At 43.9% G+C, this 12791-nt stretch overlaps 1 protein-coding gene across 2 annotated transcripts in view; it reads left to right on the top strand.

The window, feature by feature from the left end:
* ZDHHC5 (zinc finger DHHC-type containing 5) overlaps positions 1-12791 on the top strand; it is a 155575-nt gene that overhangs the window by 105701 nt on the left and 37083 nt on the right. For both annotated transcript variants that reach the window (XM_030186170.1, XM_030186178.1), the window contains exons 6-8: positions 3689-3791; positions 3913-4004; positions 10341-10473. In XM_030186170.1, the coding sequence (XP_030042030.1) occupies positions 3689-3791; positions 3913-4004; positions 10341-10473 (328 nt within the window). The remainder of the gene's footprint in view (positions 1-3688; positions 3792-3912; positions 4005-10340; positions 10474-12791) is intronic.

Below are 12791 nucleotides of genomic sequence, written 5' to 3'. Positions count from 1 at the left end.
TTCTCCTTCCTCACGACAGTAAAAAAAAAAAACACACACACACACACAAATGGAGGAAAAGAGGCACTGCAGCAGCTTTTTCTACGGCTGTTCCAGTTTCTTGGAGAGGATATTTGCTCTACTTCAGGCAGCATTAATATCTACAGAGAAGTGGCTGTCTACTTCATTTTCGGCACTGGGATGAGTGTTACTTTTAAATTTTAATTTCTCTTTAGGCTGATTTTGGTTTCACTTTAGTTCCGATGTCAGCAGAGGCTGTAAAACGCTGCTGTTGCTGTGGGAAGCGCAGAGCAGTGTCCAGTTGTAAAATGCTGCTCTCGCTGTGGGAAGCGCAGAGAAGTGTGGGGTCAGTGTCTGGCAGGTTGTAATGGCTCTAATTCAGCTGGCAGTGTTTTCCTTTTTGGGGAACCGTCAGTTTCCCGCACAGGAGACTCGTGGCTGCATTCTCCTCAGCTCCCTCTGTCTGATTCTGTTTCTTCTTTGTCTCCCATGGTCATTTTACAACAGCATGATTCCATTCCCACGGCTTCAGTAATTGCTCTACTGGTAACTTTTCTTTAAGAACATAAGCGTTGCCATACTGGGACAGACTGGAGGTCCATCAAGCCCAGTATTTTTTTTCCAACGGTGTCCAATCCAGGTCACAAGTACCTGGCAAGATCCCCAAGAGAGTAAAACAAATTTTATGCTGCTTAGAAATAAGCAGTGGATTTTCCCAAGTCCATCTTAATAATAATGGCTTATGGACTTTTTAAAAGAAATTATCCAAACCTTTTTTTAAACCCTGCTAAGCTAACTGCTTTTAACACATTCTCTGGCAACAAATTCCAGAGTTTAAGTACTCATTGAACATGCTGCCATGCCTGGGCTTTGTTCCTTTGGGATTTCTCAGGAGCCATTCTCCCCAGAGTTTGTGGTGTAAACACCAAGCCTATATGTTTAAGTGTTCTCAGGATTCAGAGCCTATTACTGCTTTGCCTAGCCAGCCACCTAGTCTTTCTCAATTCATCTGCTGCAACTACAGGGAAGAAAGTTATCAGGTAAGTCATAATTTTTCCATGTCCACACTCTTCCAGGTCCTCTGAAGCTTCCTGGCTTCAAGGACAAGCTGAATATAGCCACAAGGGGTGCCAACATTAACATTTATGAATGCAGCCAGCATCTTGATGTGTGCATTGAGTCCCATGCTTCAGAGCAGTGGTCCATTGAGCCCAGTGGCATCCTGTCTATAACAGTGGCCAGTGCAGGTCATTTGGAAGTACCCTCATGATCTAGATGAGATCCATTCTCTGTCACTCACTCTTAGACATCAAGAGGTGACAGTCCCTAAGATTTATTTTCAGTATAATACCAGTTGGTTTCACACAGAGTCTCCTAGCACTAGTTGAAAGGGTAGAAAACTGTTCTCTGTTCATCTATTCATAAATCATTTTTCCTCTTGCTCATACCTCCTCCAAGCTGAAAAGCCTTAACCTGTTTAGCTTTTCTTTATCTGTGTTGGTTTTAGTCATCCTTATCTGAACCGTTTGTACTTCCAGTATATCTCTTTTCAGATGGGGCAGCCAGAACAGCACACAGTATATCTTCAGCGTGATATTATCTTTTCCTTTCTGAATAATTCCTAACATTCTATTTGCATTTTTGACTTAAATTGCACCCTGAGCTGAGGATTGTAGTTTATTGTCCACAATGATTCCAAAATCCTTTTACTGGATTCCCAAAATGGAACCCTGCAACACATCACTAAAATCAGGATTATTTTTCCCCGTTTGCATCACTTTTGCTAAGCTATTAGTATCTTCTATCCTGCAAAATGTCTGAAAACATCAGGTTTAGAGTGGGTCACAATATTGCACAAAAATACAATACAAAAATCATATACAGCACAAACTAGAAAATACTAACATAATCTAGTTTGAATTATTCTCAAAAGGTCATGTTTTCAGACGCTTCCTAAAAACACTGTATGATGAACTCTGATGGATAGACAAAGGCAATGTGTTCCATAGCGCAACCACATAATGATAATATGATCTTAAATGGATTTTCTTGTATCTAATATCCTTAACAGATGGAAAAGATAAGATCAAGCGTTTACAGCTATGGGTTCTAAATTGACTTACTAACAAGTTAATCAGAAAAGGGAAATTATCAGGAATGTCGCCAACTAATGTTTTAAAAACTGGATGATAAACTTTAAATTTAATTTGCACTCTGACTGACAGCCAGTGTAAGTCTAGGAATAAAAGGGACACATGATTGAACCTAGACTTTTAAAAAATCAATCTAGCTGCCGTATTCTGGATTAGACTAAGCTTCTTCATAATTTTGATGATAACCCAGTATACAAGGTGTTAAAATAATCCTGCATTGATAGAATCATATCCACTCATTTGAGTAAGGACTTCAAATACCTCTGCCTCTGTAGTTGGTTTTAAAATCATTTTACGTCTATCAAAGCTGTTTCATCCCTTAGGTTTTTTTATCATCTTTCGCCTTCTGTAAATACTGAGCAAATTCACACTCGACTCAAATCCTGCTTTCTTCCTTTCTCTTACCTATTCTGCCTTTGGATTTTTGCATCTCTTAGATACCTAGAAGGTTTATCTCCTTTTAGTAGGAATTTTCAGATTCTCTTCTTTGGGGTGTTTTACTTCTGGATTTGGTACAACATTTCAAAAAGAATGCACATACTTTGCCTTTGAAACTTCCTTCTGAAACCATGGTTAGTACAGAAAAACATGTGTAGAGTTGAAAATACAGTCTACGTGTGTTTCTGGTGCTGTCCAACGCCCCTCAGGAACACCTTACCTAAATGCAGCATAGAAGTACGTTCCCTGCTCCTTTGGATTTTTAGCACTTTTGTACTCGGGGATAAGATCTCCTACTGTTCAAAGTACAGGCCGACCGAATTTCAGTTTCGGATTCAGCACCGAAACTGACCCCAAATCCTGATTTGAGTTTTGGCTGAAAATGCTCGTGCATTTTCAGGCTGAAACTGAAACTCTCCCTCCTCCCTTCCGTCACTCTTCACGGCAGCCGAAACAGTCATGAATTTTGGCCGTGGATTTGTTTTTGGCCTGAACTAAAACTGCTTTTTTGTTGGTCTCTAGGTCAGAGACTTTTTTTCTATTTTATATCTCCTCCCAGTCATTGCAGCTGTAATTCTTAGCTGGGTCCATATGCTAGGGTTTTGTTCTGGAAACCTACGATACCCTAAATCCATCCATTAGGTATTGCCATTGCACAGTGGTTGGCTCCTCTCCACAGAGGCTGTGCCCATTGTCAACCTAGCTGACCAGGGAGCAAAAGACTTGAACCAAGTCTCAAACCCACCATACAACACAGCACTGCTGCTAAGGAACTAGGTCGGATCAGGGGTGTACTTCATGAGCTGTTTCCTCCCAAGATTTTCTATAATTGGTATATCAAGCATAATGAAACTTGAAACATCTTTAGTTGGCTTCTCACATAAGCCTGTTTGAAATGTACCATGAATTACATTTAGGTACAGTTTGACAGATCACCTTTACCTGATAAGTTATCTCTGTTCCCTCACACAGATTTTTGTATGAACTGTATAGAATGTGTTCCTATTCCAGGGAGCCTTATTTTCCCCTGTCAGATGTATCTACTCTCTCTTGATAGGCATGCTGTTATGCCATTTGCCTTGACAATGTGAACCCAGCATGGCAGTGATGTGTGTATCGGGTTTATTTTTTGTTCCTGTAGCTGGCCTTACAGGGTTCCATATGGTGCTGGTTGCCAGAGGACGTACAACTAACGAGCAGGTAAGGCACAAGGGAGGGACTAGCCCTTAGCGTGGGGACTCTTTTCCTTGACCACTGTATTTTTATTGTTGTCTTTGTTCTGTGGATCTAAGCAGTAATGCTTTTCTTGTTCCTTTCTCAGGTTACGGGTAAATTCCGAGGGGGTGTGAACCCCTTCACCAATGGATGCTGGAAGAATGTCAGTCATGTGCTTTGCAGCTCTCCTGCTCCACGGTATGATTTTTCTTCACTATTTGACTAATTCCTACAGATCTATATCATTCAAAAACATTGTGTGGTCTTAACAGAATCAAACATATGGGGAAGTTTGGGCTATATTTCCTTTCCTTGAGTCCTGCCAAACCAGTTCAGAGAAGTGGGTTATGTCCCTTTGCCAGCAGATGGAGCCAGAGAAAAAGAAAGCTCAGAACTGTCTATTTCCCCCCCCCCCCCCACCCCTCCCCATATAGGAGGCTGGTTTTTGCCTTCAGCTCCTCAGTATCCTATGGGAAGCTAAGATGGCCAAAGGTAAATATATGATTTAGGTCTCCAATTCACCACCAAAGCCAAACCTGATGCAGTCAGAACATCATTCCATGGTTGCTGACCCAGGAATAAGATAATTCCGTACACCAAGAGTGCAACTACCTTCTGAGTGGGCTACGACATACTAACTGTTAGCTTTTTCTGAATTTGTTAGTCTGCGGAGCCTTGACTACCAAGTCTTCCATAGGTGGGTTCTGGACTGGCTGGCAGGACACAAGGAAAGAAAACTAACGGGTAAATTCAAATTTTCCTCTTCCTTATTGTTTGTGCCAGACTAATCTAGGTTGATGTACCCAAACTCTACCCAGACCAGTTGGGAGAAACCATGATAATTCTCAAGACTCCTGCACCTTAGCTGATGAATCTCCAAACATACATACCAGTGCTAAGGCACTTAAAGAAGGGCTGCAATTGGGGCAATAGCACTGGAGGGAAGCAATTTTAGGTGGAATCATAGTTGATAAAAATGTACCAACTCCTACTCCAACTTTAAAATAAAAACTTACATTATAATATATGGTAAATTTATCATTTTATATCTTTGTCCTGGATCTAAAATTTTATTTAGCAATACTTTAAATGCAGAACAAAAATTTTAAAATCTAATATCAGTAGAAGTCTGAGTCAGACAATAGAAAAATAGAGGAGTCTGAGTCGAAGGCTTGGTAAACTGACTCCGCAGCTCTGGATGCAGTGGAGGCTAGGACACTGCCCTACCCTTATCCTCTGGAAGAAGATTCTGATCTGCCTATAAGGACTCCTGCACTCTAATCAAGTGGGCTAGCCGGCTTTCTGGGATTTTGTCAGCACTTGCTGATATAGTCCAAAGTGATCATCTCCTTGACTCCTCCTGAAATCAATGCCTTAAAGACCACTGTGCCTTATTAGGACACATCAATAGACAAAAACCTATTCAAAATTTAGAAGGATTTAATAATGGCCATTCCTGCTCTGGTCTACATCACCTGACTTCTTTACCATCAGAAGAGAACAAAACACTATCCTCGGAAGGAAGAAAGTATTGGATATAAAGGTATCTTTTCCTTTATAATTATGCAATGAGCCCAGCCTCAATCCCAAGACCTAGAGGGATGCTACCCTGCAAGTCTCGAGAGGAAGGGAGAACTGTGCCCTCAGGACTAAGGTAAAATTAGTCCTTACCTGATAATTTTCTTTTCATTAGTCCCAACAGATCAATCTAGAGATGAGTGAGTTATGTCCCTCTACCAGCAGCTAGAGATAGAAAATCTCAGAGGTTACTATGTGTGGACCTGTGTATCCATCTTAACCTCAGTACTGTCGATACAAAGCAATAGAAGACGAAGAATAAATCCAACATATAAGTCCTCTCCTGTCTCTATAAAGCCCAAGTAGGATCCTTCTCCACCGTTCCTGTGGGAGGGAAATATCCGAAGTGGTTTGATAAAAGTGGGTTTTAGTCAACCAACAAAGGGCGGGCCTCTGGATTGATCTTTTGGGACTAATGAAAAAAAATATCAGGTAAGGACTAATTTTACCTTCCATAGCATACCACAGATCAATCCAGAGATGAGTGGGATGTACCAGAGCAGTCCACAATTATGGCTGGACGCACAATCCCTAAAGACAGGTACGCCGCGTTCTGATGGTCATCAGCAAACAACCATAGCTGCTGCCACAAATGAAAAAAACAGAAAAGGCGAGTATGCCCAAGGCTACCCAGAACATGGCCACGAGAGAGAATAGGCCAAGGACAGCAGACCACCGGGAAGCCGATACCAGGATTAGCACCTGGAAATACTCTCTGCCGCCTGGCGAGCACCACCACACCTCAAACAGGGAAGGAGACCAGAATCCACTGCCTGTGTGAAATCTCATGTGGCACCTAAACCCTCGCTGGAAAGGCATACAGGACCAGAACCAACGAACAGCGAGGTGTAACAGCAAAGGTGCCAGGGAAGGGAACGTATCCAGCTGCATCTATGAACTACCAGAAAAGGACCTGCAAGAGAGATAGCAAGACCTAAGCTGCTAGCTGGGAATGGCACGTTCCACCTGGGAGTGCATGGAAGAGAAACTCGTAATGGAGCAAAGCTCCTCAGGGTAATCCCGATCCATGAACCGAGATGCAACCAGGAGCATAGGAAAAAATTGTAAAACATCCGGCCCTGGACCCGCCACCAGGAGAAGAAAGAGTCTTCACACAGAGAAGACTCCACTGTTCACACCATATAGGCATGGAAGAATTTGCTGTGACCAATGCGTCCCCGGTAAGAGCCGGAGCTACTTCCACCGGCAAGGAGGCAACGCGGTAGACCAGGCCAGAGCAAAGGCCAGCAGCCAGTCGGAACAAGACCCAAAAAAACAAAAACTGAGCCCTCCCAAGGGTGGTGCTGCTGGAACCGGGAAAGCAAGCCCAAGCATCAAGGCGCACGGCTGGAGCCAGGGAAGGACATTTCAGCTAAAGCCGAAGTCAGCGTATTCGGGCTAGCCAGATGGCTAAAGATGGAACTAGGCTAAGCACAATTGGAGGATCCAAAACTATGCCAGACTTGGCTGCTGGGACCAAAGTCTGCAGTAGACAATACCAAACATCCAAAGACAAAGGTAGTCAAAGCTCTATGGCTGAAACTGGGGCTAGCAAGATCCTACGGACAGAACTAGAGCTAAGCAGGACTCAACAGTCAGGGGGCTAAGATGGGCAAGGCTCCCCCCCCCCCCCCCCAGCCATAGCTAGGCAAGGCTCCATGGCCAGAGCCAGGTAAGGGCCCATGGGAGAAGCCGGGCCTAGTCAAGGCCACCTGGGTGAAGCCAGGGCCAGAGGTAGGCAGGCTTCCACAGCCGAAACTGAGGCAAGGCTCCATGACTAAGCCCGGCATTGTGATACGATCCCTGCCAAAGCTTGGCAAGGCTCGATGCTTGGAGATGGAGAAAGGCTCATGTCCCGAGATGGTACCACCAACCAGGGTTAACCACCCATCAACAATGCACCGACCTGGAAGACACCGGGTGTTGAAGGCCGGGAGGCAAAAATGACCCCCCCCCCCCCCCCCCCCCGAAGAGCCGACAGGAAAACAGGGCCCAGGCCCGTGGCCATGGGACCTGTATCCATGACTAACAGGCACCCCCCCCCCCCCCCAAGCAGAGCTCTAAGAAAGTCTGCAGGACCTGCAATGAGAAAATGACACCCATGAAAGACCCAGGAGAAGAAGCCTAGAACAGAAACCATAGGCTGACACTGTTCAAGACACTCTGAATTTGGAGAGTGGTAAAGACAAAGCTGCAAGAAGGCAGACCACCAGCTCTAAGAGAAACTGGGTGGTAGGAGTGACTGATCCAGAAAAAAAAAAAGAAAATGAACCCAAAGCCTGAATGACAGATCGGCCAAGACAGATCGTGATGCACAAACAACCTTCCTATATGAGAGAAAGTCACCGCTGCTACTCCACGAGACAGCAGGTGAACCCTGAAAGGAACCGAAAGTCAGCACCTATGCCCTGCCAACCTCCAGCCTGAGGACCAGGGCCGCAGCCTCTGGGGAGAACCAGGGGACCTGACCTAAAAGCCAAGGAACCCCTGACAAAGCAAGGGGCACAGAGCAGGTTTCAGACGTCCAGCATACAGGCCTGCCCAAAATTCAATTCCCACAGGAAAGGAGCGCCGGCTTGACTATGAATGGTTAATGTACCGGAGAATGGTAAGGCATCCAAAGTAAGGCCAGCAAAGGGACCAGCAAATGGGCCATGTAATTCAACAGGGCGGCAGAGCCTTCAGCACTGCACAAGACTACTGATGAAAGTACCCCAAAAGTAGACATCAAATGGCCCTACTTAACGGAGAAGCCAAGCACAACCAAAGGAAGGTCCCAAAAGGTATGCCGTCCACTAGGGAACCAGGAAAGCTGGGTTCCCCCAGCCAGGAACCATAACTGCAGCCCGAGCCGAGGAGGCCATGCATCCAGCGTAGCAGAACACAGCCAAGACAAACAGTTCAGCCGGTGCCCCAGAGATGCACTGAAAGAGCAAGCCACTTTCAATGGCCGACCTCCATCCTGAAGAGGTCCAGGGGAAAGCCAGGGTCCTAGGCTGCAAGCTGAGATGAGGGTCCAGTTGCAGAGTCCATGCTAACCAGACATCAGCACTGGAAAGGATTACAGGATGATTTGGGCTTGTTTTGTTTTAGTTCTTTTGTTGTTGTTAAGACAAGGCCACAGACCCCGTTGTGCCATCATCGTGCAATGATGCCGAAGGACACCAGAAGGAGTGTTGGAAAATCGCAAGAGACCCTGGGAATCGCTGCTACAACAGTGCTCCTGCAATGAGTGCCTACGAGCTGAAGGGTAGTGATGGGTAGGCCGGAGAGAGGGGCAGGAAGCGCAAGAGCTTGCCCACTCGAGAAAAAAAAAATCTCCAGGGCCCTTTTAACACCGTCAAAGCATACAAACAAAATGGCAGCTGCTGGTGAACAAACAGCTGCAGAGCCCACCAAAATACCGCACTCCCTACCCAACCGGCACATCGAATATTCCCCGACCGGTGCAGAAAGGAGCCCATACCCCCCACCTCTGTAAAAGAAAGGTAAATACTTAGTTTGCTTTTTTTTTTTTTTGTCCTCACCAACAGTATGGGAGAAGAAAGAATTCCCTGCTCTCTAGACACTGCACAGAGTTGTGCAGGCCCTTCATTTTTTTTTTTTTTTTTTTTAACTAGAGGCAGGAGAGCCAGTTAGCAGAATCAGATCATGCTGTAAGGAAAGAGGAAGGGAAAGGATAGGGGAGGGACCTGGTACCACCAGGTTTACCCTAAAGTGGCCGAGCCCAGCCAATACCCCTAGCTCAGCTAAACCTGAGAGAACAGGTCAGGAGCAAAGCTCATCCAGAGAGCAGCACAGGATATGTCCATCCACTTGCTGAGATAGAGGATAACCAAAGTAAAGGTGTTCTCTCTCTCTCTTCACCTGCTGTCTCTGGATTGATCTGTCAGACGCAATGGAAACATTTTAAGTATTTATATACTGCCTATAGACCAAAGTGGTTTACAGTTTCTTTACAGGAACTGGCACTGTCCCTGTCTCAAATGGGCTCACAGTCTAAGTAGGGGTCTTGCATGCTTGACCCTCCAGAAGGAAACTTGAGCCAGTCTCTGTTCTCTGAGAGTTGTGAGTTATCTTCACCCTAGTCTCCTTGTGGAGGAAGAAGACTGAAGAAATAGCATTCCCCCCACTCCCGAAAACAAAAACCTGTGTCTGTGACTTCCATTACATAGTTTCCCACCATTCCAAAACCTCAATTTATGATCCACTGGGAATCAAGGCCTACTGCCTTCCTAGGAACAGCCTGTTAATAGATGCTGCACCAGACCACATTTCTGCACCATCTGCTGGAGCTAGGGAAATACTGAGAAGCTGATTGCAGCATCTGCCTCCTATAAGATGAGTGAAGTCTGTCTGCTGGCAAGGGACACAACCCACATCTGAACTGGTCTTGCATGAAAGATAAAGAATTGTTTATATTTTTGTGGGGTTTTCCCCTTGATATGCATCAGAAATAGATCTCCTCAGGAGGAAGCAACCTGTTCCTGTCACATGCTAATCTTGACAACAGTCCTGTATTATATTTTCGTGGCATAAAATTGAGAAATAGTGTGGGGGTTTTTCATGTGTAATTTTCATTCAAAACATGTATCAATGTTCATACTATTATAAATTTAATATCGGATGGTGGCTGAAGTCAAGGACAGGTTTGTATTTTATTTTTCAGCCATTGCTAAAAGTTTCCTAAAGGAAAGTGCAACAAGATAAGGAGCCACTTATAGCCATTGGCAAACTAAAGTATTGTCAGTAAGGTGACATTTTTAAATTTAAAGTTTTTGGGAGCTAGTAACAGTCATTCCAGTGTTGGTGAACATCCAGGAAAGCCAAATATTGTTCAATATGTAGAGAATTCAATAAAGTAAAGTTTAAAAAAAAGTCTAGTTATGTTTAGGTTAGAAAGCAATGAGCATGGATGTGAGAAACTAGTGAATCTTCTCCTTTCTGTTTGAGTAGGTATCTTGGCCGACCGAAGAAAGAACAGACAGTGGTAGTGAGGCCGCCGTTCCTTCGACCAGATGTTTCTGATGGACAGGTTGCTGTTAAGATAATGGACAATGGGATACAAACTGAACTGAAGAGATCAAAGGTGAGACTACCACTGTTTGTTAGCTCTTTTGCAGAGTGATGGAGTAGGGGAGAAGACTTGAGGGGAATGCGAAATATTTCAAGGACCTAGTAAAAAGGGATTAAGGGCCTCACTGAAAAGCGAAATGCCCAGGCCATCTGCTGAGTGAGGGTCCCATGGAGATGTGGAATGCCCAGGTCACCCTCTGGTTATGGGGGAAGTTAGTATATGATAAAATGATTGAGGAATTAACACTATATTGGGATCTTATCATGGAACCCTGTTTTACTCATTTGGGAGCTTGCTAGGTACTTGTGACCTGGATTGGCCACTGTTGGAAAAGGATACTGGGTTTGATGGACCTTCGGTCTGTCCAAGTATTTGATTTACTTGAATAATGTTAGGCATATTTTCTTTGAGCCTTCCCAGCTACAGTTCTTTTTGGAAGGAAGGAAGGATATCCAGATTTAGTTAGGATACTCGAGGCATTTAATTTTGATGGGCAAATCCTCATGCGTTTCCTGATATTTTATATTGGTTAATATCTATTATCTTCTAGATTATCTACTTGGTCTCTCCTCTTTTATGTTCTAAGACAGTATATCAACGACTAATAAAAACAATTTCCTGACATAATGTGGAAACTTGTATAGTTTCCTATTCAAAGTTGTAAATTCTTTGATTTGTACTATAATATGAAAAAGCAATAAAAGATATGCCCTGACTTCTAAAAGTATATTAATTCTGATGTTTTCAGATAGCCACTTACTCACCTATACCTAGTATTGCTTCTCTTGAGGGGACTCACATGTACCTAGTATTGCTTCTCTTGAGGGCATTCCCACCATAAGTGGACAAATATCTTCTCATGCCCACACTAGATCCAGCAGTGCTTGTTCGCTTCTGGAAAAATCTTATGCATTCTTGTAGGTACCATAAATACCATCTGTACAACATCTTAACCCCATGATCAAACAGACCGACCGGGACAGACAATCTCGTGGAGTTTCTCTATGCATCACGACGGTGCATTACTGATTCTGTTTGTTGTTTTTATTTATTTATTGCATTTGTATCCCACATTTTCCCACCTCTTTGCAGGCTCAATGTGGCTTACAATACATCATGAGTAATGGAAATATGTAAGAAAATATACAATTAGTATAACAGGATTTTGGGTAACATAATAATGATGAAACAAGATAGTAGTTTGATAAGCATATTTTGTAAAGCAGTTCTGGATATATGTGTAGGAGTTCATGTTTGTTGATCTTTGTGGTAAGCCTTGTTGAAGAGATGGGTTTTCAGTAGTTTGCGGAAGTTGGTTAGTTCATAGTTCGTTTTTAAGTTCCCTGGCAGCGCTTTCCAGAGTTGTGTGCTCAGGTAGGAAAAGGTTGACACATGCGTTAGTCTGTATTTTAAACCTTTACAGTTGGGGAAGTGAAGATTAAGGAATGTGCGGGACGATTTTTTAGCATTCCTGGGTGGTAAGTCTGTTAGGTCTGACATGTAGGCTGGGGCGTCTGACATGTAGGCTGGGGCGTCTCCATGGATGATTTTATGAACTAGGGTGCATATTTTGAACGTGATACATTCTTTGAGTGGGAGCCAGTGTAACTTTTCTCGCAGGGGTTTAGCACTTTCATATTTTGTTTTGCCGAATATGAGTCTAGCTGCAGTGTTCTGAGCTGTCTGAAGTTTCTTGATTATTTGCTGTTTGCAGCCAGCGTAGAGTGCATTGCAGTAATCTAGATGACTGAGTACCATTGATTGTACCAGGCTGCAGAAGACGGTCCTTGGGAAGAAAGGTCTTACACTTTTTAATTTCCACATTGATTGGAACATCTTCTTGGTTGTGTTTTTCGCGTGATTCTAAAGTGTTGTTATGTTTATTGTGCACTGTTTTAATAATAAAAGACGTTTACAAGTATTTTAAAAATTCCTTCTTCTCCAAGCCCCCTCCTTCTTCCACAGATCTCAGCCCCACTTTTCTGTATGTTGTGGTTTCCTGTTATGAAGCACAGTAACAAAAGAGAGGGTATTACAGCATACAAGTATACAACACAGACAAAGAAAAGCACCACTGGGCCTTCAAGAAAGAGATAATAGTCATCCTTTATTGTGAAAAAGACCCGACACGGGCAGTGTTTCGGCGCACAAGCGCCTGCCTCAGGGGTCAGGGTATATCTTCACAATGTATGAGCAGAAGTTCTAAATGAATTGCCAGCTACCGCTGGACGTACATTCAATCACGCTGAACGCTGGCTAGTTTCCAAACTGCCAAAAAAAAGCAGTTTGGAAACTAGCCAGCTATTATCTCTTTCTTGAAGGCCCAGTGG

This window comes from Microcaecilia unicolor, chromosome 1, assembly GCF_901765095.1.
Source record: "Microcaecilia unicolor chromosome 1, aMicUni1.1, whole genome shotgun sequence".
Taxonomy (NCBI): domain Eukaryota; kingdom Metazoa; phylum Chordata; class Amphibia; order Gymnophiona; family Siphonopidae; genus Microcaecilia; species Microcaecilia unicolor.
Note: the sequence above shows the minus strand (reverse complement) of the source record. Positions and strands in the feature narration are given on the sequence as shown.